Source organism: Python bivittatus, unplaced genomic scaffold (genome assembly GCF_059951505.1).
Source record: "Python bivittatus isolate LINGU-HERP-01145 unplaced genomic scaffold, Pbiv_v1 ctg000700_np1212, whole genome shotgun sequence".
NCBI classification, from domain to species: domain Eukaryota; kingdom Metazoa; phylum Chordata; class Lepidosauria; order Squamata; family Pythonidae; genus Python; species Python bivittatus.
The window spans coordinates 19708184-19733458 of record NW_028277098.1 but is presented as its reverse complement, the minus strand read 5'-3'; the positions used below and the strand labels follow the sequence as shown (position 1 = coordinate 19733458).

General features: G+C 37.5%; 2 protein-coding genes across 10 annotated transcripts in view; both read left to right on the top strand.

Moving 5' to 3' along the window:
• The first annotated feature begins 2312 nt into the window (after positions 1-2312).
• On the top strand, positions 2313-20604 carry RNPC3 (RNA binding region (RNP1, RRM) containing 3). 3 transcript variants are annotated; one of them, XR_015798343.1, is made up of 16 exons: positions 2313-2518; positions 3096-3143; positions 4889-5001; positions 5610-5693; positions 6577-6688; positions 8241-8309; positions 9134-9273; positions 9979-10104; positions 12488-12624; positions 13612-13773; positions 13973-14067; positions 14150-14208; positions 15152-15284; positions 16263-16339; positions 19501-20272; positions 20373-20604. XR_015798343.1 is itself a non-coding variant. In XM_007424770.4 (15 exons), exons 1-14 carry the CDS (start codon positions 2348-2350, stop codon positions 16335-16337), a joined length of 1524 nt encoding a protein of 507 aa, XP_007424832.2. In that variant the 5' UTR covers positions 2313-2347; the 3' UTR covers positions 16338-16339; positions 20373-20604. The 3 variants fall into 3 exon arrangements, 2 of the variants coding, with proteins under 2 accessions (XP_007424832.2, XP_007424833.2); XM_007424770.4 differs by lacking the exon at positions 19501-20272; XM_007424771.3 differs by having other exon boundaries at positions 19501-20604.
• Positions 20223-25275, top strand: part of LOC103058130 (pancreatic alpha-amylase-like) — a 33037-nt gene continuing 27984 nt past the window's right edge. For 4 of the 7 annotated variants that reach the window (XM_088153272.1, XM_088153273.1, XM_025164485.2 and 1 more), the window contains exon 1: positions 24938-25095. The gene's annotated coding sequence lies outside the window, so the exon portion shown is untranslated. Of the gene's footprint in view, positions 20273-20331; positions 20452-24937; positions 25096-25275 lie in introns of those variants that run through there. The other 3 variants (XM_007424766.4, XM_025164484.2, XM_025164494.2) reach the window with 3 other exon arrangements.

Below are 25275 nucleotides of genomic sequence, written 5' to 3'. Positions count from 1 at the left end.
GAAAGGAAAAATGGGAGAACTTAGGCCAACTTCACTTAGGTGGGCTTTTTTTAAAAGACAGTTCCAATTTTTCATTGTTTCATCAGCATGAAGTCCAGCTTTTCAAAATTCCAGTGAAGCGTACGTGTTTGTGTATACACAGACATATACACACTCACATATCTCCATAGGGACAAGGCACCAGTGACTGGTAAGGAGGTGGTGTCCCTATTACAGTGCACAGTAGCCAAATTTGTGTGGAGGGGTTTACCTCCAATGAAATAAAGGGTAGCACAATACCACGAGTCAGCACTACTTGGAAGAAAGTACATTTGACACAGAGCAAGAAAAGGTGGGTGGAGGTTGCCTTTCTGGTGGGCCGGGCAGAGGCTGGTATTTGCATTCCTGCCCTCAAGAAATGGTCAGTGGCCTGTACTGGCCCTTGGACAAGAAAGCTGGCTGTGCAGATCAGCCCTAGGTCTAGTTCTAAGACAATATCTCAACATTAGTTTTTTCAAGCACCATACCCTGAAGCTGTCTGGGTTGTAGAGCCTATCAGTAGTGCCATATTTTCCTTAATGCCTAGAAGTAGCGAATCTCCAACCTTTCTGAGTAGTGCCTACATCTGAAACCGTCTTATGAACACTCACAAAATGGTTGCAATGTGCTGTGACCAGTTACAAAGCACCCATTTCCTGAAAGATAAATTAGTGAGTTGGCTTCCCACCAGACCTCTGTAAACCCCTCAGGATGCATGTTCTTCTCCTTCTCCTCTTCCTTCTCCTTCTCCAATCTCTGGACCATTTTTATTATCTTAAGAGTACTTCTGAAGCCGAGAGATAGGTAGCATCTGACCAGTTTTGTCTGGATTGAGAAGATAAACTGGGGAGTGCTTGGATGGGAAAACTTCAGAGAATTCCAAGGTTGAAATGTTGAAAAAAAGCATTCTGGAAAAAGGTAAGGACAAGCCACTTCCATTTGTTTCCAAGACTGAGTTCATGAATGCACCAGGAACTGAGCTCAACTCAAAACAGCCCCTAATTTTCAGGGCAGTGGCACATGCCAAAGAGATGTCCTTACGGCATTGCTCTTGTGCCTCCTCAACCACGTTATTTTCCGACAAACTGCCACTGAAATTCTTTTCAGGGAAACTATCTGACAATGATCCATTATGTCTCATGAAAATGTCTGCAACTGCCTATAATAAATCAGTTACAACAAACTGTTATTTAGCCATCAGGAAATGTGCCATCAGTCTGATTTTAAGACCATTGTATAAAAGCCACCATTTTTTATTCCAAACCACAGACCAGCTCTTTAATTAGATTGCAGATTCTACCCCACAATTCCTGAACAGGAGCCATTCAAGCACTTGATTCAGGGTGTTAGGCAAACCCAGATAACTGTGCTGATTTAATTATGATTTAGTCAAGCAAGGGCAAGGAGGATGGAAGTAAGTTTACTAAAAGCATAGGCCTGTTACATAAAGAAAGACATGACCTGGCATAGTGGTTGGTGGATGGATTTATGTTTTTATTGAGGCCTCAACAGAGTTTATTGTTGTTTTTAAATCTATCGGGGTTTTATTTTTTCCCTGCCCAGAGTTCTTTTTAGTAGATGGGCAGCTATATAAAGGAAGGAACGGAGAAAGGGCATGATTTCTCTAACCAATACTCCTGTTTCTACCCTGCCTGGAACCAGGTTCCTAAGATCAGCTTTTTTCCCATTGATTGAATGGAAGGAAGCCGCCGAAGATCTCTTCACGGAATTAAGCAGCAACGTGAAACGGTCCTCCTCCTCCTCAAGGCACAGCAGGTCTGGTCTCCGCTCCCAAGAAAGAGACGCGATCGGGCACGTTCAATCAAAAGGCCTTGCTGCGTTTCTTATGGATACGACGCTTACAAATCAGATCAACAGATAGCATTAGCCCTTGCAACGGAACTGAAACCGATCCCCATAACTTTTTGGGAAGAACCACGTGTTCCATGAACTTTTTTTTTTTTTGCGGCGGGGAGATTTTTCATGAGTATCTCGAGATAGGAGAATAGAATTCAATTTGAGGAGGCTACCTACAAAGAGAACAGCATCTTTGTACCGATGTCGCTATTAAAAAAAGCAACTCTCAGCGAGACATTCCCTTCTACCCCACTCCACACCCGAACTTTCCGGACAGCTCCAATTCCCTCTCACTTTCATAAGAGACTGCAACTCTTTAAGGCGGAAAGCCCATTCCCAAAGGGTATTCCAGTTCTCGCGAGATTCGTAGGTCCTTTACGTTTAAGCGTTTCGGTCTACGAGATTTCCTCTGCGGGGCTTTCAGAGAGAGGCGCATGCGCAACCTCAATCTCTCCTCCTTAGGAGGGACAACATGGCGATGCCCAGTTTGGATGCAGATGGTCGGAAGCTGCGACCAGGAAAAAGCAATCGGATCCTGTTGGTGCGGCATTTGCCCTCCGTATTGACGCCCTCTGAGAAGGAAGAGCTGCTGAGGCATTTCGGGGCCTCGTCAGTGCGGGTCCTGTCGGACTACGGCAGGCTGGTAGGGAAGAACCATCCTGGTGCACGCAGGGGTGTTTATATCTCAGAGGCGTTCTCTAGTTTGCAATAAGCGGAAAGTGTAATTCACAGGGTGGCATCTCCTGGGTTGGATCTGCCTTTGGGCTCTTCTCACCCTTCTGCCTGAAGCAAATATATTTGTTTTAACTGGTGGTTTTATTGTACGCCATCCAGCGTCACGTGTGTGTGAAATGCGCGGCTGTATGAATTTGTTAAATAAATGCCGCCTATTAGTGCCAGAGATACAAGTTGGCTTGAAGCTAACAAGTAATCAAGAGAGACAAAAGCAACAAATTAGGTCGAGAGAGAGCAAGGGGGGGGGGGAACCATCCAGGTGTTCAGGTGTAGGTATGCAGCCGTAGCTGTCAGAGTGAAGTTGGGATTCTAGAGGGTTACAAATATAAATATATTCAGAGAAGGATGATGAATTCAATCAGGATTAGAGGAATTGAGGAAAGAATAGATGAACTGCACTTTGATTGCTACTCAGACATGTTGTCGTGCAGAGGATATGTTTTCTCTTTGTACAGAAGCAAACCTATGCCTGGTTTATTTTTCAGAAACATACAGCTTTTGCAACTTTTCCCAATGAAAATGCAGCTGCTCAGGTGTGTATTGGACTTTTAAACTATTTTCTCCCCTTTGGTTTTCTTTTTCATACTTGTATATCACTATGTATTTCAATAGAGCAGGGTCAGGTGACCTGGTGCGTTTCCTATATTTTGGACTCCAACTTCCATAAGCCCCAGGAAATCTGGGCAAGGGTTTATGAAAGTTGTTAGTAATATTTGTGGGGTACCAGTTGTCATTCCTGTAATGTAAAAACAGTAAATTAAATTAGACCTAAATCATTTGTATACTTATTTGAAACAATAACCACTGGGTGCTGTGACACTTCAGCTCAACCACACATAGGATTGTTTTATAAAGTAGCAAGTATTTTACATAATCAAGTGCTGCTAAAAGCAGAAAAGTTCTGGAGTGATGCTTATACATAAAAACTAATATGGAAAAATGATTGCTTGATTTGTGAACTACTTTGTAAATGGAGGCAGATGTGTGATATGCCTTCCAGATGTTACTGAATTTTAGATGCTAGCAGCCCCAGCCACCATGGCCAGCCATAGGATATTAGAAATGCTATAGATTACTTGTTATAACATTATACTATACAGGTAGTCCTCAGCTTACATCCGTTTGTTCAGTGACCATTCAAAATTGTCATGGGCTGAAAAAAATGGACTTATGACCAGTCCTTGAAGTTCTGATTGTCACAGCATCCCTGCGGTCGCATGATCGCAATCTAGGCACTCGGGTGCATGGCTCGCGATTACAACATCACAATGAGTTGCATCACATGATCGCAATTTGCGACCTTCCCTGCCAGCTTCCCACAAGCAAAATCAGTGGGGAAACCAGAAAGGAAGTTTGCAAGTTCACCTCAGTAAGTTGTTCCTGCCACTTTTCCTCCTGTGGAGCCCACCCGCAGCACCTACCTGCCCTCCCCCGGCCTTCATCAGCCCTTCCATGGCCCCCTACCAACCCACCTGTGCTCCCTAGCACTTGCCCATGGCACCTCCCCATGCTCCTTACCTGGTACTCCCACCTCTTCCCAATTAACCCCACATCCTGGGGTCACGACAGCAACAGGGACTGTCAGGATTGCCATTGCTAAGCCTTGTGGTCACGTGATGTCACGCTTTACAACTACTTTGCTTAATGTCAGCAATCCCAGTCCCAATTGCTGTTGTAACCCAAGGACTACCTGTATTCCATATTTTTCTGATTTAAGAGCGTGCAGTAGCACTACGGTGGTGTATTATTATTTTTCTTCTAGCTTTATTCAGATGTGGCCAAAAGCATTAGCGCCCTTCCACTTTTTCTCAAAGAATCCCAATTTGCCATGGAATAAGTTGAAACTGGCACAAGTAAATGGCATCTACCAATCTTTATTCAAGATTGTAGTTACTGCCTCAAAAGGGTGTGCTATAAAATATTAGTTTTAGGGGTACCAATAATTATGTCCGTGCCAATTTCATTTGTTTCATTATTTATAAGAATATGTTAAGTCATACATCAAAAGTGAAGTGTCTGTTCTGTCCATCTGTTCTATGGAATAAAGAATGACGAATGCCATTTATTTGTGTCAGTTTCAACATATTTCACAGAAAATTGGGATTCTTTGGGGAAAAATGGAGGAGTACCATTCTTTTCCCTACAGTGTTTTTCTCTACTGTGTGCCATTCTAGGCAAATTAGAAGAGGGAAAAAATGAAAAGCTTGAAAAACTATTGATCCTTGTTTTGACATAATATTTAGATGTTCATTTGGGCTATTGTTGTATTCTATTGAAGGCTTTATCAAAATTACATCAGCTGAATCTTCTAGGCCACACTCTTGTAGTTGAATATGCAAAGGACCAAGATAGTGGTCATGCAGTTAGCCAGCCTTCTGAAAAGGACAAAAGGTATGTGGACATTTCAAATTCAGTAGATTTATAACATCTTGAGAACTAAATACTACACATACATATACATATACATGCACGTGCACACACACACACACACACAGACATGCACTTTTTGTGATAAATACAGAAGGATCTATATTGTTTATCCAAATTGTTTGTGCATTACTAAGAGAATTAATAATATAAATAGTAGCACAGGTAAGATTATTCTTTTTCAGTTAGTGTTTTTATCGCAGGTCTTACAGTCTTGACGATGCCTGTCAACATTTAAAGACAACTTACTGATAAATTTAAATATTTGAGCATAACAAATTTAAATGGTGACTCATATCTGTGAGCCAACATCAACTAATAATTTCATAGAAATAGCATAATCTATTATTGCTGTAGAAATAGCATAATCTATTATTGCTGTATATGTATTATTCCAACATTGTCTTCTGTCTGATGTGTTTCTTTCCAGAAAAATTTTAATTCAGGCAGACTGGAATAACATGAGTGAACAATTTAGAAACCTTGCTTGTTGAATTAATGCATTGTTGAGTAACTTCAGCCTACCACATAATGTTTTAATGTATTAGTTGTTTATTGCTGTTATTATTTAGTCTTGAAGAACCTGTCAAAGAAGAGAAGACCCAAAAAGATCTAAGCTGTCTCAGAATTGAAAGTGGAATTGCTCCAAGCCATGGGTTAGTACCTGGTTCTGATCGAATGTTAAGATTACATACTCTCAAATAACTTGCATGCAGGTAAACACACTTGAAATCAGTAAATTATGCTTATTATTAGCTTCTCAGATGGACCACTTTCCCTTCTACCCTTAGAACTGTAATGTTTTCCAGAATTACCCTACCTTAATATTTGCAAGGGATGGGGTTTTTTTTCCTTCTTTGGATAAACCTTTATTAGATATAAAACCTGGAAAGCAACAGAATACTTGCTTCCTGAAAAGATCACTGTATCCCTTTGACTTCCATCAGTTGCTTTGGTTTTCTAATGCCCCCAGATTTATTTCTGCAAAGATGTGATGAAATATGAAGATTCTTGTATTTTTCCAATACCTTTCCTGCTTGGTATTGCCATTTTACATGGGACAAGGTCTGAATTGCTACTGTGTATGTACATCAGCACTTGCATGTGCCAAATGAAATATTTTTACTTTGAACAGTACGTGACCATGTTTTAGCTTCTGAAATTGCCCTTTGTTTCAGAAGTAGCTTCCATATGGCATAAGTGGTTACTGTTCAAGAAAGACAAACACAGTGTTCCCAAGACTAACACTACAACTGACATGTTTTTTTAAGTATGACAGTAGGCTATTGGCTATGGATTTTATCAGGCTTAGATAGAAAATAGATAAAACAGAGAGATACAGCATTAATGAAGCAGATAAATATATAAATCTAAAGATTTATAAATCCAAAGGCCAGGCTTAACTTTCTCACAGTGTCTTTATATCTTTAAACCCTGAATGCTTAATCATGCTAGCTAGCTAGCTAGCTATTTATTTATTTATTTATTTATTTATATTCATTCTTATTAATTTAAAAATCTGATTGTTTTCTCCTACAGGTTAACGTTCCCTATAAATTCTTGCCTCAAATATTTGTATCCCCCACCTTCTAGTACAATCTTAGCCAACATAGCAAATGCTTTGGCAAGTGTTCCTAAATTCTATGTACAGGTAAGTGTATATATGGAGACAGAGAGAGAGAGAGAGCGCGCACGCACGCACGCGCGCTGCTTTCATTTGAATATAATATTCAGCCTTTAACAGTATTGTCTATGTTTATTGGTGTGTGTGGCAAAAATATTATTTCAGGTATTAACTGCTTAACTGTTAGTCACTGATGAATTATTACTTTAAGGGACAAATTCACTTGGTGAGAAAAACCCAAGTTAATGTGTATGTTCAGTATTTGATAGAATTGATACACTTATTTTCCTTAGGAACAAATAGAGATCACTGTATTCCTTCTAAACCTTTTCTGTCCCTGGTCCTCCAAAAGGAAGGTTTGACCCTTGGCTGTAATATGGTTGTCCACATTAATATAATATTAATATAATATGGTTATTAGAATTCCTTTTTGAACCTAAAGGAACCTTTCTTAGGATGCTTCTGATCTGCAGCTTTTATCTCTGTTTCTATTTATTGATGTTTACTAATTTATTAATGAGAAACACCTCTTTTTTTCAGTACAGACTTGTAACTTCCACATTTATTCAAAAGGAAGATGACCCTGAATTTAAAATGAGCCCTTCCAAAAAGGAAGAGTAGTCTCCCTTCCTCCTCCCCATAAATATAGACAAAAAGTGTTCTGTAGCACCCAGCTTCTCTCTCTTGTCAACCTAAGGTTACCAAGGCCAACTGAATCCAATCCTGGAAAGTCCCCTCTCCCTAAAAATCTAAGCATGATTATGAAGCCAAGAAAAGAAATAACTGCACAGGGAAGGAAAGACCCCTTTTTAGGCATTACAAAAAAGATTAGAATTCAGTAAGAAGCAACCCTTTTCACACATAATCTGCAAAGGCATTAAAGTTCATATTGCCTTTTAGTATGGTTGCGTTTTAATATGGAAGTAATGGTTTATCAACTTTCAGGCATCAATATAAGTAAACTTTGAGCAATAATGTCTTGTTTTCCAAGATCTTTGTTATAAAATCTGTCCTTTAGACAATTATTATTATATATCTTTAAAATTCCTCTTTTGACTATTTTAAAATTGCCAATTTCTCATCCTTATTTTTAGAAGTTTGGAAGCATCCTAAGCAGATTTTCCTGTCTGCTCAAACCATTCCTTTGCTTCATTTTGCACCATTCTTTTTGGAATGATGATAATTGGAACTTACTCTCTTCTCCCTGCATTGTTGCATTGCATCGTATCGTATCGTATCGTATCAACACATCATTGTGCTTTAAAATATGCTTCTATAAATCTGTCTTTGAAAGGTGCTTAAATGAGTTTTACCAGATTGGGATAACTTAATTTCACATGTAGAATCTTCCCCTACGATTTTTCCCTGATTCCAGAACTTGCTCCTCAAATGCAAATTTCTACTTAGCTGTATGGAATGTGAAACAGTTGTACAAATTTGTCATGTATATTACTGAATGTGGAATGCTTGAAATATTATGGCAAGGCATTGTTCTAAAGATTATTGGCATAATTATGTGAAGCTCTTGGAATATTTTTAAGAAATGCTATTTGAATATTATGCTACTATTCTGTTTCAGGTTTTGCATCTTATGAACAAAATGAATCTTCCACCTCCTTTTGGACCAATTACTGCTCGGCCACCCATGGTAAGAAACTTTACTGTTTAGAATACTGTGAACAAAAGCAATTGTGCATATACAGTATAATTTTAATTTACATTTTCTTCCTGAGGTCAGAAACCAGCATACTGCTTGCTTTCATGTAAGCAGTTGTATGAGGATAATGGTGATTTTAACTTTTTCCTAAAAAAGAGAATATTATGAAAACCTATTTCAGTAGATAGTGGTAAAAGATTTGCAACAGTCCCTAAAATGGGAAAAAGCATCTCCCCCAGCTATGTTCCAGCTTAGGTCAAATTTGCAGCACACTGCTGAGGTTTCTTCCCCTTTTTTAGTCTTTATTTTTGTTGCTTTTCCCCATGGTGGAGCAGTATGTGGCATACTCAGCCCACTGTGGAGCATCTCATGGACAACTGGAGCAATTTTGATAGCCTTCAAATATTAAGTTATATATTGTTAACATGAATAATCCAAAATAAATGAGACTTCAAGAATATGAAATTGCACTTTGTATTTCCTATTCCAACTTCTCATTGCAGTCAAATAGTAGAAAAGAACACTGGGTCCATAGAAGAATTTTTTGCCTAGTCCTCCTTCAGTCTTCACTCTTGCTTACTGTTGACCTCCACTTTAGGAATATATTGCAAATGTGATGCAGAAACTTTGGTCTTTGTCTTTATGATTGCATGTGAGATAGTGTGTGATAGGGAATATGAATCAAGAGATCATAGATATGGTATGAGCATGTATGTTTATGTATATATGTGTGTGTGTAAGAATTCTTGCATTTAAACTATTACCTGACAGATTATTTAAATAATGAGAAATCCTATGTGTCATTCCTTGTTTAGTATGAAGAGTATATTCCTTTGCCACCTCCCATTCCTCCTTTGCCTCCTGAGGAGCCTCCGTTGCCTGAAGATGATGACAGCCAAGACTCAAATAAAGATGAGTCTGAATATGAAAGTGCCGATGAAGAAGAAAAAGAAAGGTGGGTAATAAGACTGCAGCAAAGCACTAGCTTTTGGGTGTTCTGTTCTAGTTTCTGTTAGCCTAAAGATAGTAAAATCTTGAGATTATACTATTTAGTGGAAATGTCAGCAGCATACGTCCAGACAGAAGTAATTGCAGTGAAATCAGCTTGTTTCAAGAGGTTCAGTGTTGGCCTTCCGCTCTGGTGAACTTAAGTAATATAATTTAGGCATTCTTGGCATCCCTTCCAGGGCATGACAATATAGAAACCCTGACCTGCTATTTAGATACCAACTGTAGAGAGATTGATAGATATGTTATAATTGGGAAGGCTTAGTTAATTATCCAGACTTCATAACTACTGAGGTATTTTATTTCTTTTGGACTCTGCACTGAATTGAATCATTGTATAATTCACAGAAGAGATTGCAGGTGAAAAAGGATATGTCCCATACTTAAGTTTTATCAGAATAATTTTGGTAGATTTTCTGCTATCTTGGGCTTCCAGCATGGGAGACACAAACCTGAATTAAAGCTATAAATAACCATTTTAGTTTCTGTGCAAGTTGTCTATTACAGTAGATGGTTCTTTTAGAAAAACATTAACATTTTACAAGAATCAGCCCCTCACTCTTCCTCCTCAAGAATGTTAATATCTAAGAAGACATTAGAAAAATTCCTTTTTCTATACAGATATAAAAGTTACTATGTGTTCAATATTCAGATTTACAAAACTGATGGAATTGGCAACACTTCAGCCAAAACGACAGATACCAACAAAGCAGCGTCATGCAAGAAAAAGAAGAAAGATAAAGGACTTATTAAATGTTTCCCTAGTTGCTCCGCACAGGTATTGACACAATAGTTGATGCGTAATATTGCCAATTAATTGTAAACCTGGTTGTACCCTTGTGGATGTCTTGAATGAAAGAATATATGACTTGATGACCTTCACACAGCACACTAAGCCGCTTCTGCCTGCCCATATTATAGTTAGTGTTTGGGGGACATACTGTGCCTTGTATTTCTATGGGATATTTTCTTCTAGGACACCTACATCAAGTGATTAAGAAAGCTGCTTTCTTTTGTCGAATGTCTGCCTGGACACATTATTCTGCAGCCCATAATTGGCCTCAAAGTCTAAGGCAAACTGTGGGTATGTGCATCATGAAGTTGAAATCCATCATAGCATACAGTTTATGTGATGTGGATCATAAGGAATGTACATTATTTTCAATTTCCTAGGTTTTGACTCAGTGGAAATTGAAAATATCACCTTAAGCTGGCTTTTAAACAAATATTGAATATAATTTTTTTTAATAATGGCAATAATTTATAGTGTGAATAAACTTCAACATGAGGCTATAGCTTACAGTTTTGTAGAAAACATTTGGAGATGAACTTAGCATACTCTTGGCTTTTGTCAGAACAGGCATACTTTAACTGGAATAGCTCCTGAAAAACAATGAATTGAGATTTTACTTCTCTTCCAGTTAAACTTCTGTCTGGCCTGTAGATGCACAGGGGAACTGTGACCAATTTAAATTAGTTGCCTAGTCCACCTGTTTCTCCCTGGTTTATTTTCCATGACCACCAGCTCCAAGCACTATAGGTATAGAAGAATTTATTTCAGCCTCCTGATTGGCTGAGTGGGCAAATATTCAACTGGAAAAGCTTTACTATAGGAGTGTGTAGAGATGGCAGCTCCATCTCTTCTAAGGAGCAACTTCATTTATAGGTTTTGGAAAGCCTGATTATAATAACAAATATCTGTCTATGGCAGGTCAAAGTCATCTGTACTTTCTAAAGAAATCTTATGAAATAACGGGGGAAATCCTATACTGTTCCCTACAGTGATGCTTTCTGAATCAGATCTTCATGCATCTTGTTAGCCAATTTCCCTAGGTGCAAACTGTTGATGTAGCCTTACTTCTGAGTACTTGCTAAAAACAACATAATGACATTTGACAGAGGCAATTGCAAAATTCTTCACTTGGGAAATCCAAATCCTGTTTCTTGTGAAAAAGATCTTTGAAAAATTATTGATTACAAATTGAGTCTGAGTCAGCAGATCATGTAACTGCAAAAATGGCAAATGCAGTTTTGGCTTGGATCTACAGAAGTATAATTTTAAAATCATGGAAAGTAATAGTTCCACTTCATTGTGTCATTATCAGATCCCACCTCAAGTAGTGTATCCAGTTCTGGGAAATACACTTAAGGATTTAAATAAACTGATAAAGTTTCAGAGAAGGGCAGTGATCAGGAACTAAAACTACAGGAAGTCCTCATTTAGCGACCACAATTGGGACCAGCAACTCAGTCGTTAAGCAAAGAGATTGTTAAGTGAAACTGACTGCTTAAGAACTTACTTCAGCTTTCCTTTGCTTTACAGACCTGTGAAGGTCATAAATGCGAGGATTGGTTGTAAAGTTACTTTTTCATTAGTGTCATAACAACAGTTGCTAAACGACACAGTCACTAAACAAGGACAACCTGTAATTCCTATGAAAAGAGATTGAAGAAATTGGACATTTTCTGCCTTGAGAAGATATTGTGGGGATGGGGTATGATAACACCCTTCAAATATCTGGAGGGATATCACATTGAAGAAGATCCAGATTTGCCCTAGAGTTCAGGACATGGCATAACAGATTTAAATTAAAGGAAAATGGTTTCCACTTTGTTGGTCTGTTGGATGGATTTATAGTCTGCCTTTCAGATAGGAGCTCTGAAGTTAGAGTAATTCAACAATGGAACCAATTACTCCAGAGATGAAGCAAGGGAGAGGACACTCTCCATCACTGCATATTTTCGAGCAGCATCTAGACAGCCACTTTAATTTGGATTCCTGCCTTAGCAGGGGATCGGATGTCATGCCCTAAGTGCCATCTTCCAGTTTTATGGTTCTGGGATAAAATATGTTGATAAGCAAAGTTGTCTCAATATTATGCACGATGAATAAAACTTGAAGATGATTTTTGAAGTAAGATCTGCACTAATGCTAAATAATTATAGCCTACTTTTTCAAGTTACATTGTTCCAAATAATCTGTAGTGCACAAAGCTAGTTCAAGAAAGGAATGGCTGTTGAAAGATACTAGATTACTTAATTGTCTGCTATTGTATAAAAGATCAAAGTGCTTTCAAAGAAATGTAAAATGGTTGAGAAATGTGGGGAAATATCATTTTGAAAAAAAAATTAAAATGAACTTCATGTTGTGTTTTAAACAGTAATTTGCACCCAGCACTGACACCTTCAGATGTGTTTGAGCAGCCACAAACTGTAGGTATCAAGAAGATTGAATTTAACATTTCTGCAGATACGCCTACTATTCTTCAGAAAAGCCTAGAAAAGGAGCACAATGATGGTATGAAATTAGTATCTGCTTATAGAGAACTTACAGTTTAGATTCCTTATAATGTGCAGTAGTACGTGAGGAATGAGTCAGGAAATTGCTAATCTATGTGATCTTTCTTTGATGAACTAGCTAATTGTGCTTAGATAAGCTACTCTCTTTAACCGTCATCTGTATTTAGTAAAAAATAATACCAATAGTGATTGCTAAAGTTTTGCAAGATATTGCTTTAAACATTCTAAAATGTGATGTAAGCATTAAGCATACAGGTGGTCCTCATGTACTGACCATTTGTTCAGTGACCATTTGAAGTTACAATGGCACGGAATAAGGAGACTTATGACCAGTTCTCAACGTTGCGGCTGTTGCAGTGTCCCCACAGTCCTGTGACTGCAATTCAGGTGCCTGGCAACTGGTGCGCATTTATGATGGTCACAGTGTGGTCCTGTGGTCATGTGATCACCATTTGTGACCTTCACAGCCAGCTTCTGACAAGCAAAGTCAATGGGGAAGCTGGCAGAAGGTCACAAGTCGTGGTCACATGACTTGGCACTTACCTGCAGGTGATTCGCTTAACGTCCACAGCCGGAACTGATGAGCTGCCATCGTAAGTCAGGTGCAGTCACATAATTTTTCACTTTACAACTGTGTTGCTTAGCAACAGAGTTGCTGGTCCCAATTGTGGTTGGTAAGTGAGGACTACCTGTACTTATGTAGAGCTGGCAGCAAATGGTCTGAATTGAAATTCTTTGTTCAGTCATTACCATAGTATTTTCAGACATTATGACTGAATTTTTGTTTCTAGCAGTTTCTATTTCTGTTGATGATGGCATCAATCCAGAACAATTTTAATTATTTTGAATTTGGTTGAACTCAGTGAGCTTAAGCATCTTAAATTTACCTTAGGCTGATGTTGTTGTTAAGTTGTTCATTCAGCTCTTTGTGACTGGATCAAATACCATTGAAACATTTTGTACCTTTTTTTTTAAAAAAAAATAGACTCTTACTCAGCAGCTGATGAAATAGCTAATGCAGGATTTGGAAAAATTTTCCCTGCTCCCAGTTCTAATCATAAAGAGGATACAGAGGATGAAGAGGATGAAATTCCTTCAGAATTTGTTTCTAAAAGAGAGCTAGAAAAAGGCAGAATTTCAAAAAAAGGTAACTTTATAATTTAAACATTTTTGTAGCATGCAGTGGGGATACTGAATTTGATTGTATACTCCCCATGTGATGTTAACTTTTTAATTTTGATCTATCATTATAGTCTTATAATCAGTTTTAAGTATTTAAACAAGGAAGTTATCCTAAAATGCAAATTGCAAGTAATATTCTGATTTTGTTTTTTGGTGTGTTCCAGAAATGGAAACACTTTCTGTCTTCAAAAATTATGAACCTGGAGATCCAAACTGCCGAATTTATGTGAAGAATTTATCTAAACAAGTTCAGGAAAAGGTAACTGGAAATGGAGCAGAATGTTTTGGCTCTTTGATTATGGTTACTAACTTTTCCTGATATGCTTTTATTTGAATCCCAGGATTTGAAATTTATTTTTGGAAGATATGTTGACTTTTCATCAGAAACTGAACGAATAATGTAAGTGCCTGGATAAGTCAAATAATAATATTATTATTAGATTTTTTTATCCTGCCTTTTTTATATATACCTCAAGGTGGTGAACATGCCTAATACTCCTGCCTCCTATTTTCTCCATAACAACAACCCTGTGAGGTGGGTTGGGCTGAGAGAAAATGACTCAACCAAAGTCACCCAGCCAGCTTTCATGCCTTAAGGGAGGCCTTGAACTCACAGTCTCCTGGTTTCTGGGCCACCACCTTAACCACCAAACTGAACTATGTATATTTCCATCAGAAGACTTTTTTTACTTCCCCTCTAGCAGCTTAAGAATATAGAATGGATAATGGATGGGAAAAGAAACCGTGGAAGTGAGAAAGTAGAGAGGTTTGGAGACAAATGTTATTAAAATAAGTTGTGGTGACAGAGAAGCAAAAAAACCCCAAGTCATTTAGATATGGGCATCTTGAGTAAAAGAAATATGGCAGATCAAATATAGTATTTTTAAGATGATATCTATATCTATTTTCTTAAAATATTCTATATAGATTCTATATACAATTTATAAACGTTGATAGATCATAAAATATGGGGCTTATATAGTAGATAGGTTTTAAAAATTCTAATGGGAATTAGTTACAGACAGATGCTGGAAATTGGGGGTGCTAGCGTAAAAGCAATGCTGGCAGATACATTTTAACTACCATGTATCAAAATAAGCTAAGGAAGCATCAAATAACTGTTTCCCTTACTCCAAAAATATCTCCAAGCCTTGTAAGAACCTGGTTTAAACTAGCAATTTTTGTATAGAATATTATCTTCTTACAAAAAGTTGCTGGGTTGGGCTTTCTAAGAGATAGTGGGATAAATGACATATGATCTGAAACAGTTATTAAATTGTAGGAATGGTTCATTGTGTTTACTTTTTTCAAGTAAAAAATTGCTTTCTCTTGACATATGCTAGGTTTGATATACGCTTAATGAAAGAAGGCCGCATGAAAGGACAAGCTTTTATTGGCCTTCCTAATGAAAAAGCAGCTGCAAAAGCTTTGAAAGAAGCAAATGGATATGTCTTATTTGATAAGCCAATGGTGGTTGTATCCTTTATTTAAAAAGTTCTGTTTCGTTTTGGTTAACTGTGAGACCTGAAAATCCTCCTTTTAGCGATGTATAATATTTGAACATGCGTAAGTTTCTTAAATTATCCTCAGCTAAGACTCAAATTTCAATTCAAATACTATTTTCTGAATGTGCTATTGGGCTTTAATCAGTTCATTATCCTGCGGAAGTATCTCTTTGAACTTCAAGTGTGAACATCATGCCTTACCTGTTGTGCCTATTCAAAATCTGATTTTTGTGGTTCGGTACAATGTGTGAACATAGCCATTATGGTTTCTAACCATGATATATGACTTAGCATTTAAATCCAGGCAGTTATTTCTTGTTTAAGGAAAAACCATGGCTTAATGCAATGTGTAAACTTAGACTCTACCTCAAAACAATTGGGAATGAGTTTTTTTCTCTAGAATTTTAAGTTGTAATACAGATCTCTGTGTCTAGTATGGATTTCTAGTTTGCCAGGTTTTCAGATCAGTGATTGACATGTAATAGTTCTGTGAAGAGTTTAAAGAACATTTGGTTATCTCCAGTATACCTCGTAGGAAAGGGAGAAAAAAAATCCATATTCTATGTTCCTTTTTTATAACTCCCAAATAATTAGTCCTGAAATAAATTGAAGGCTTTCTAATTGAATGAGCAGCTCCCTAATTACTCAACTTATTGGGACCATTTGTGACTGTTTTGTTACCTTCATCATTACTTCACAATGAGGTAAAGGAATAATGCAACAGTTAAAAATAAAATGTGGCAGAATCAGAATGTATTTGGATTATTTGTTAATGAAATGATTATTTTTAATTAACACTTCATGGGCTTGATGTCAGCATTATAACATATTTTAGTTTGGTTGTCTTTATTATCTGAACATTTTCTGTGCTTATTAATTATTGTCTGTGCTTATTAATTGTTTTTACTAGGACTTGCAATTAGGTTTTTGTTCCTTAATAAATTCCCAGCAATTTGCTCGATCAGCAAGACCAAAACCAGATTCCAAAGAGGAGAAGAGAAAAGATAAGGGGAAGAAAACCTGAAAGTAAGTTACATTCTCACAACCCATTTTGTCTGTGAAAACATTTTCATAAAAATTGCATGTGTCATCTGTGATAAGCCTGTATTTGGAACACAGGGATTCATTTGGTAAATAATAGCTTATAAGTTTAATTCCTGTTCTGTTTTTTTTTTTTTAATTTCACAGAGAAAAGTACAGTTTAGGAAGAAAGCTGATTGGATTGTTTTTCATTGCTAAATTTAATTTTCTATGTTTATGAGTAGCTTTTTTTATACAAAGGAACATTGTGAATGTTATCTGCTGAGTAGCTGTGTACAAAACTCATTGTTCCAGGGATGGACGGGAAGTGAGTCTACACTGGGAAAATACATGAATGTTGGATTGGTACATTGGAAGATAAATGAAATGTTCTTGTGAATATTGGAGTATTCTGTCCTAGGAAGTGAGTTTTGCATATGCCTGCTGTAGAGTGTGAAATGGTACATCTAGACACAATTTATCCAAAGTGATACTTAGGACAAGATATTAAGTTTTATTTAAAGAGTACTGACTTCTGGTGGATCAGCACATTTTTTCTATCTACTGGGTGTTCGTTTGTTTCAAAACATTTACACTGTTTTTTTAAAAAATGAAATATTTCAGAAATGAAAATCAGCCTTGAATGGATCCATTTGTAATGCGTCATTTTGACTAGTTTTCCTGAACTGTGAAATATCTAGCTCTGCGTTCAGTTATGTGCTAGAGGAATTACTTTGGAATTTTGTCACAGAAAGGTTAATCTGGCTTTTCATCACTAGGCAAAGACCTTTAACTTCTTTTTAATTGTTTAAAAGCTTAAATGGTTTGGTGTTTTACCATTTATATTGTTTACATATGCAACAATCCTGAGATCTTAGTTACTGAAGATATAATCTGTAGATATCCAATCACATCAAATGGCACAGCTAGCCACATCGAATGCAACATTAAAATGCATCAGACCATCCAGATGCAAATCAGCAAGTGGGGGGCTGTCTGTTTAGCTTATCAATCCTCTTGGATTAGAACACTTGTCATTCTTGATTCTTAAATTTAAGATTTATTGAACCTCAGGGACAGCAGTTTTTTCAGGCACTGGATACTGTCACATGATTTTGTATTACGATGTGGATACCTAAATGTAAAGAATAACCATTTTAAAAATGATCAAAATCTCATGAGATTCCAACACTCACCTGAAATCTTTCATGTTTTTAGTATTCTTCCCTAAAATTTCAGCCATTTCTGTTTTAATATCTTTATTTAATGCTGGGGTTTCACAGATACCAAGTAGTGATGTCAGATCTGTCTAATTGTTCAAGAGTTTTTTTCCAATTAGCTTGACTAGAGTGTCGTCATCCTTAAAATAGCTAGTAACATTTAAAGTGTGTATAGTATGTCTTAGCTAATTAAGAATTCTGATAACAACAATTTAATTTTTTTTTACTTTTGTTTAAAAATTTTAGGATAGATTATTATTATGGATACCAAAGTGATGCTCAGAAAGGAGTTTCAGATTTTTCTTTTCAACTAGGTTGGGGTGGAAAACTCCTTTAAGTCCACTGTGTGTCAGAAGTACATGGGGCCAAATCTAAAAGTTTTCTTCCTGATAAACCCATTTGTAAGCACACACGATCATCAATTTTCACATACTACTTGTTCTTTCAAGTGGTTAAGGTATTCACCTGGCACCAGTGAGACCCACCTTTGAAGTCCATCCTCAGCCATAGAAGTTCACAGGTGTGACATTGGATCAGTCACTCTTTCTTATTCCCAAATTGATTGTAGGTGTGAGCAAAAGTTGTAGGAGGGAAATGCTTTGTATGCCACTTTCAGCATACCTGAAGGTGAGATAGGAAACTAACAATAAAATACTCTGTGTTCCACTTGCTGCTGCTCAACTCTTTTTCAAGTTAAAGAGAAGAGTTCAGAATACAAGGATTAAACCAGCATTCTCCAGCCTCCCTACTGCCAAACTATTTAGGTAACAGCTGAGCAGTGATGAAGTAAGCTGCTTCAACAACCTGATCAACTCTATAAGTCTGCAGAAAAAGCAGAGTATTTTGTCCTTTAGTTCCATTTCAAAAAGACACATGCTAATCCAACACTGCAGGAAAAAAGCCAAGCTTGAGGACTCAAGCTATTTACAAATAATTCATAAATTAGGACAGTGCCCATAAGCACCACATCACACACACCTTCCATTAATTGTCTCTTGTATGGTGTGTATATACGTGTGTGTGTTCCATTCTCATGAGATCATCAAGTCTCAAGAGATTTAAGTAATCTTCCATTTATATTTAACTATTTTTTTGCAGCTGTTGAGATTGGTGCTTGCTGCCAACCTCACCTTCAATAGGAAAGAATATATCCTGATGGTCTGTTTAGAGGTGTTCTTAAAACTTCCAAGGTTCCCCACAATATCAGAGGCAACTCTCTGTTCTCTTTCTTAGCTCCAAACCTCTCTTCTTTTCCAAGGCTGAGTATTAAATCAAGGAGAATTCTTGTCTCTGTTCATACTTCCCATCCTATTCCAGCAGATTTCAGTACTAAAAAAATCCTTATAGGTAACATTAATGAATGGATTTCTTTATGGTCCCTGCGTGTGGTGCTATGCTGATAGTGTCTGTAGTGAATTCAGAAGGTCTACATTTACTGTAGAATCAAGGGAAATGTATATTATGAAAATGGCTCTTTTTTTTCTAATTTTATTTCTGTGTTCATGCTAAGCAAGTACAGGGTAGTTAACAAATGTTCTGAAATGAGTGGCTTCCTGCTGTGTAATTTCACTGAATACATTTTGAACAAATATATTTAATTTAGCTGTGTAAGCAGCATTCAAATTGGATCATAGTTACATGTTCTAGATGTGTGTTGAGTAGCTTCTGCCAGAGATTGTCACTTTAGAAAACAGCACAAAAAGTGAGAGGGAGAGAGACTTAACAAAACTCTGATGTATTGCCATTTTCAAAAACTATGTCAGCTGACATAGTATCAATAAAATAGTGTAAAATATTTGTTGTGGATTTCAGGTGTTGTGCCCATTCCTTTAGGTTATATTTGGTTACAAATTTTTAAATAATGACCACTATTTCAAAATTGGCAGTCTAAATGAAAAAGCAACAGAGAATAAAAGGATTAAACCACATTCTGCTGTTCTTCTTTAGAAACATTCCTGCGTAAATACTGCAGTAATACTGTGTCATGAAAAGTGTATCCTTTCTTGTTGTATCCTTTTTGTGTATCTTTTTATTCTGGAAAAACCTTATTTTCTAGCATTGAAGTAGACCAAAAAGTAATAATACAGGCTGAAATAGTAAGCCATTCCCCTTTTATTTAACAGGGCACCCATAGAAGTTTCTAACCTTTAAATGTGCCTTTTAAAATCCCAGTTCTAGCGGCCGGGCCTTCAGTAAGTGTAACTGCTCTGCTTACGTCGGTAGAGTTTAAATGCTGTACTGTATACTAACTGATGGCCTGGATTCAAGTATACACTGAAATTACATTACAGAATACTGTCTTCCAATATCATGGGGTCCAGGGAGAAAAATGAAGTCCTTGTCTATAGTTATGTACTCGTTATGATCTACGGCTCAACTTTTACTAGCATGTACGGCCAATCTCGCTTATGATTTTGTTCTATTCTGTATGTAACATAGTAATGCATAATAGCCGTTCCAGACAATTCTAGAATTGGATTCAGAACTGGCCTTCAGCAAACAGAAGGGCTCCTTCCTTGTAATCCAGAGGACACTTGTACTAGAGAAAGGAAGGAGACCATTTTAGCCACTTCTCCTAGACTACTTCTTTCCCTTTTTGGAGAGCCCCCCCCCCCGCAATTTTCAGGAGCAGATTTGCAAGGGGGAGGATAAATCAGCAAACCATTACCTCCTTTCCTCCAGTGGGAGCATCCTGTTCAGCAGAATTTCACCAACAGAAGTATGGATTCAAGTCTTAGCTTGGCTTTTTTTTTTTTTTTATTGAAGTCTTTTCTGTTGATTAATGTATGGGTGTTTAATGCATCTTTAAATTATTCCAGGTGCGTTTTTGAGTTCCATGTCTTTCAAGTGTGTTCGAGCTCTGGGAAGAAGATGCATGGTCAGCAGAACTGTTGAATAGTACGTAAAAGTACATAAAATACCATACAGCATTCTGGTAATTTTAGGTGCATATGTCTTTTTAAACAACAGAACATTTCCAGTGGTTCACATAGCACCTGTGGAAAATGCGTCCTTTAAAGCTCTAATAAAATATTTCCTTTTGCATTGTTACTAATGGTTTCACTAAAAGACATTTTTGACTGGCATCAAACTAGAAAATGGTAATGCAGGAACAAAATAACAGATGTTTCTCCTTGCATGCAATTTCACTCATTCCAACACATATATATGAAAATTTTCTTACAGATACACACTAGGATGAATTAGACAGATGAAGCAGACTTTAAAAATCTGGATTCAATAGTGATCTAAAGAGGAGGGTTTTAGATTTTTTAGGTATGGTAAAGGATAATTTGGGCAAACTAGCCTTTTAGAAAAGGATTGTTCTGCTTGACTCAGAATAGGATTGGAAGCTAGTACTAAAATTAAAGAGAAGTTGAGCAACTTTTAAATTGAACCTTATTCGACAGTTTATCTAGAGCTGAGGATGATCCATTGAATGGTACCATATTTATAAACAGTGCTTATATGGGCAACAGGTATATAGTAAAAACTTGTGTGTGTGTGTAGCAGTCAGAAGATACAGTATGATAAAGTACAACCAAAACTATAGCAGTGCTAATAAAATCAGAAAAAGTATAGAATAATGAATATATGAGTGACATTTGTAGAAACTAAAAGTATAGCCATGAAATGTTAACATAGAACCAGCTCAGTCTTTAATATATTAAATCTAGCCATATAGACCAACTATTGCTCCATCTTCTCAATTTTAGTGGAATATGTTGTTTCAATATGATATTTATATAATATACTTAAATTCTTAATATTCTATTATTTAATGCCTTAGTGTATTAAATGTAGATAAAAGAGAAGAAAAAAAGTGGATATTCTATCAATATTAATTATACTTTTGAATGTTACAAGAATTATAATTATTTGACTTTTCTTCAAAATTAAATACACCTATATAGTAAAATCTAATAAGCAGAAGAACCAAAGGAGGAAAATACATATTTTGGACATATAGAGAGGTATACCATCTATAGGTGTTTCTGTGATAACACCGGGAGAGTGTAAGCCAAGAGTGGAGTACTTAGTTTAAAAAAAAACAAGAAAAAAGGTATTCAGTCTTTCTTGTAAATTTGGGTGGACATGTGGACAGGATTGATCGTATTCCTTATAGAGCAAATCAGAGAAAAACTGCAAGATATATACTAGCATCTTCTCACAGACTACCTCCCTCAAAAACTCTTTAGAAGTGACTCCTGATTCCAATTTTTGAACGGTCACCCACTTGTCCAACAGAACAAGAACTTTTTATTAAAAGAGTCCATAATGTGAGGGTATGAATAGAGGATTGTCCATTACAATAATTCATCCTCTTTTGGAATTAATCAATGACTGGATATCCAAAGAGGCACATGGTCCTTGTCTTTGAAACTTCTTAGAAAGGGTGTTTTATTGACTTGGGGAGTGGAGACAAGGAAGAGCTAAAGTGAGGCTATGCCCTGTTCCATAATTCTCTTTTGTGGTAAATGAGGGTGTTGCTGCTGGAAGTTCTATTCCCCCACTTTGCTCCCTTTCCTTGCATTGTAGGAGTGTCCGTCTTATGCCTTCCTCCTGTTACCATGGATCAAAAGGAAGAGGATATTATGAATTGAGGCTTGCCACAGCATCAATTCTGTTGGAATCTTTACCCTATAAGTTATTAAACATGATTATGCATTCCAGCAACCTCCTTGGGACTCAAATCCAGTTCCCTGGATGACCCTGATAGGTCACAGATCCTATGGTCTGGTCTGGGGGTGAGGAATCTGGCTTTCAAGGACTTAAAGAGATTAGCAAAAATCTGGTAAGTGGATGGGAGGTAGGAGCTCCAGGGTGGGCTGGCTGTTCCTATCTGCAGTTCTCCTGAGCTTCCAGCAATGGATGGAAATGAAGAGAGTTATTCCAGCAAAACAAGATGTAATCAAGATTAGTAACAGCAACAAAAGGGTCAGAAGGAGATTAAAAAGGGGAAATGGCTGGCTTTGGCCTAATCAAGAGTTGCAAAAGGTTGATGGCCCTAAAAGGATTTTCCAGACTCCTTTTGATTACCAAAAGAGGTTTCAGGGAACAATAAATGAATCATTGACAAATTTATGCCTATGGCTCTGATTAAGGAAAACAGTGGTCTAAGATGAATTCAAGCTCCGATAAAAAAAAAAAGATTATTTTTGCTACCCAGCAATCAGCAGTGCAAATTGGAAGAGTTAAGTGGGGACTGTCTGTGCAATCTTAGTTTGGATAGGTCTTTCTTGGGTCCTTTTAATATATTTATTTCCTGTTGCTACTAGAATAGCTATACACAGGGTATCATGGAAGGAACTGTTGAAGACAGGCACTCTGCTTTTCTTCCAATTGGGTCTTTTTCCTAACTTGGCATACCTGCCAGACTCGTCCTAGTACATAAGTTTATTGGTTTTGACTGAAAAGATTTGTTCCCTGCAATAATGGTTTTGACTTCTTGGCTTCATTGTAGTATTACATTTGTCCTATCCTTGAGGGAAATAGAGGTACAATTGAGGATGGGTGGGGATTGCATAACAAGGATGTCTGGAAGAGATATCCAGAATGGGAGGACTCCTGATGGGCACATCTGCCATTTCTTTATTGATGCCCATGCTGGAATAGCTCTTGTTCCCTAGTACACTGGTCCAAAGTGGGAATTAGTGATACATTTCTTTTGTCAGTGGCCTTGGTATCCAGGGGAAGAGGGGCATTCTGGCTGTTGGTTCCCTCTATCCTCTGCCACTTGGAGGGCACCATGTTGGGAGAAGATCGCGGTACAGTCTCAATGCAAGTTAGAACACATTGAAAGTTCTACTTCATAATCCTTTTTCATCTGTCAAAAAATAACATCCAGCACAATACAAAGGAAAAGACAATGGAGATTTAAAACAAGCCAAGCCGTGCAATTCTCATGTTTCAGCTTTTGATATCACAAAGTTAGCAGTTGGAAGATTGGCAAGAAGATAAAGAAATATGACTGCAATCCTTGAGAGAGAGACCCTAAATCTTAAGCTTGCCTGTTAAATTATCTCAAGTGCTGGTATCCAACAATCACTCCAGCCCAGCTCTGATAATACTTGCAGCTTCTATGCATGTGGTTAGAGGGATCTCCAAAAATCTGTCTTGATCACCTGGGTAAAAGCTACAGATTTACTGGGAGCAGCTACAAATTCACAATGCTAATGTAAAGCATGAGCCATAGGTTGGGAATTTGGGAGTCATTGTCTCAAAACATCTGAAGGACACTAGAATGGGAAATGTTGCAGTCACTCAGACATGAAAAAGATCAGATAAAAGGCTACAGAACCAGAATTCCTTGCACTGCAATAATTTTCAAAAATTGTTATACTATGATTTTTGAAGCTGCTGTTGACATCTCCAAGGTTATTTTTTTTAATGAGAAAGGCCCTGGTCACACTGGGATCTGCTTCATTTCTGCACCATGCAGTTTTGGTTATAGACTGCATTTTGGCTGTCAGAGGATGTTTTTGTTGCTTGGCTCCTGAGGCTAATTAAAACTTCTAATTAATATTTTTTTAATCAGGATAGTTTTCTTTTTATGGATATTAAAGTGGCAGTTGGAAGAGAATTTAAAACTGATCTTCCTCTAGCATGGAACATATTTTGTTTTGTTCAGATTTTTGTACGGTTTTCTGCCAGCTCAAGGACTTGTGGATAGCACTTTAACTTGGCTCTGAGGAAAGGCCTAAAGATAGTTCAATGCAAGCCAGTAAAGGGAGGCATGCTGGAATTAAAAAGAAAACAAGAAAACAAACACCAAGTTAATTTTATATATACATCAGCAGGGGTTCAGATGGTGGTCGCTTGTCAGGAATCAGTTTTTGCATCGGAGTGGTGTTCCTTAGGAATGGGGTTAAAAATCAAACTCTCAAGTTAGCAGAAACCTCTGGCATTATACAAATTGTATAGGACATGTCTACTTGCCCCTCTCAGAAAGAATGAGCTCCAGGAAGTCCAGAAAATGTTAACCTAAGTTGCCCAACTCATCCCTCCTGCGCACACCCGATTTGCTTTTCAGTTTCTACTTGCTTGTTCCATTTCCTCTTTAGGACTTCTATTCAGTGAACAAGCTTGCAAAATCCATGATTTTTTTTTATGCTTCAATAACGTTTAATACCAGCACATGCTTCTTTTGTAGTCTTGTAATGCCTACTGATAAACAGGTTTGTGGGCTGGTGGGTTGAGATGAGTCAAAATATTTGCTTTTACAATACTTACAAGGAGGCTAAGAGCGGGAGGCGGCGGGTAGAGCCCGCTTGCCGCGGAAGCAGAAATTATTAATCGAATCGAGGGGAACGTGCGTTGTTAGCTGCTTTGTGGACACGAGAGGGCAGCAGCCAAATGTTTATGCTCTCTAAGGTTTCGAAAGGGCCGTAGGTGGAGAAGGGGGCATTTTAGCCGTAGACGTCCGGCGCAGGAAAGGGACGCCATTCTTTCCCCTTTCACGGATTGGTGCAACCGCCCTGGCCTTGAGGGGCAGCCGGAGAGCAACCGAGGAGCACAAAGGGCGGATTAAGCAGCTAAGCCGTACGTAGGCGCTTCACGATGCATTCCGCTGTCTTTTCCGCAAAGACCAACCAGGGCTTTTTTGTTGGAGGCGGGGAAGTTTCAATAAAACACTTAAAAAAAAAAATGCCGTTATTTTGGGAGCGGTTGGCAGTGCAGTAATTGAAGTAACAGTGAGAGCTAAGGTAATGTTCTGCCAAG

Coding starts and splice junctions, on each gene's coding strand:
- RNPC3 (XM_007424770.4), top strand. CDS start 2,348: ATGGCGATGCCCAGTTTGGATGCAGATGGTCGGAAGCTGCGACCAGGA. Junction 5,694..6,576: donor GGAATTGCTCCAAGCCATGG/GTTAGTACCTGG, acceptor TTTCTCCTACAG/GTTAACGTTCCCTATAAATT. Junction 15,285..16,262: donor TTGATAAGCCAATGGTGGTT/GTATCCTTTATT, acceptor ATAAATTCCCAG/CAATTTGCTCGATCAGCAAG.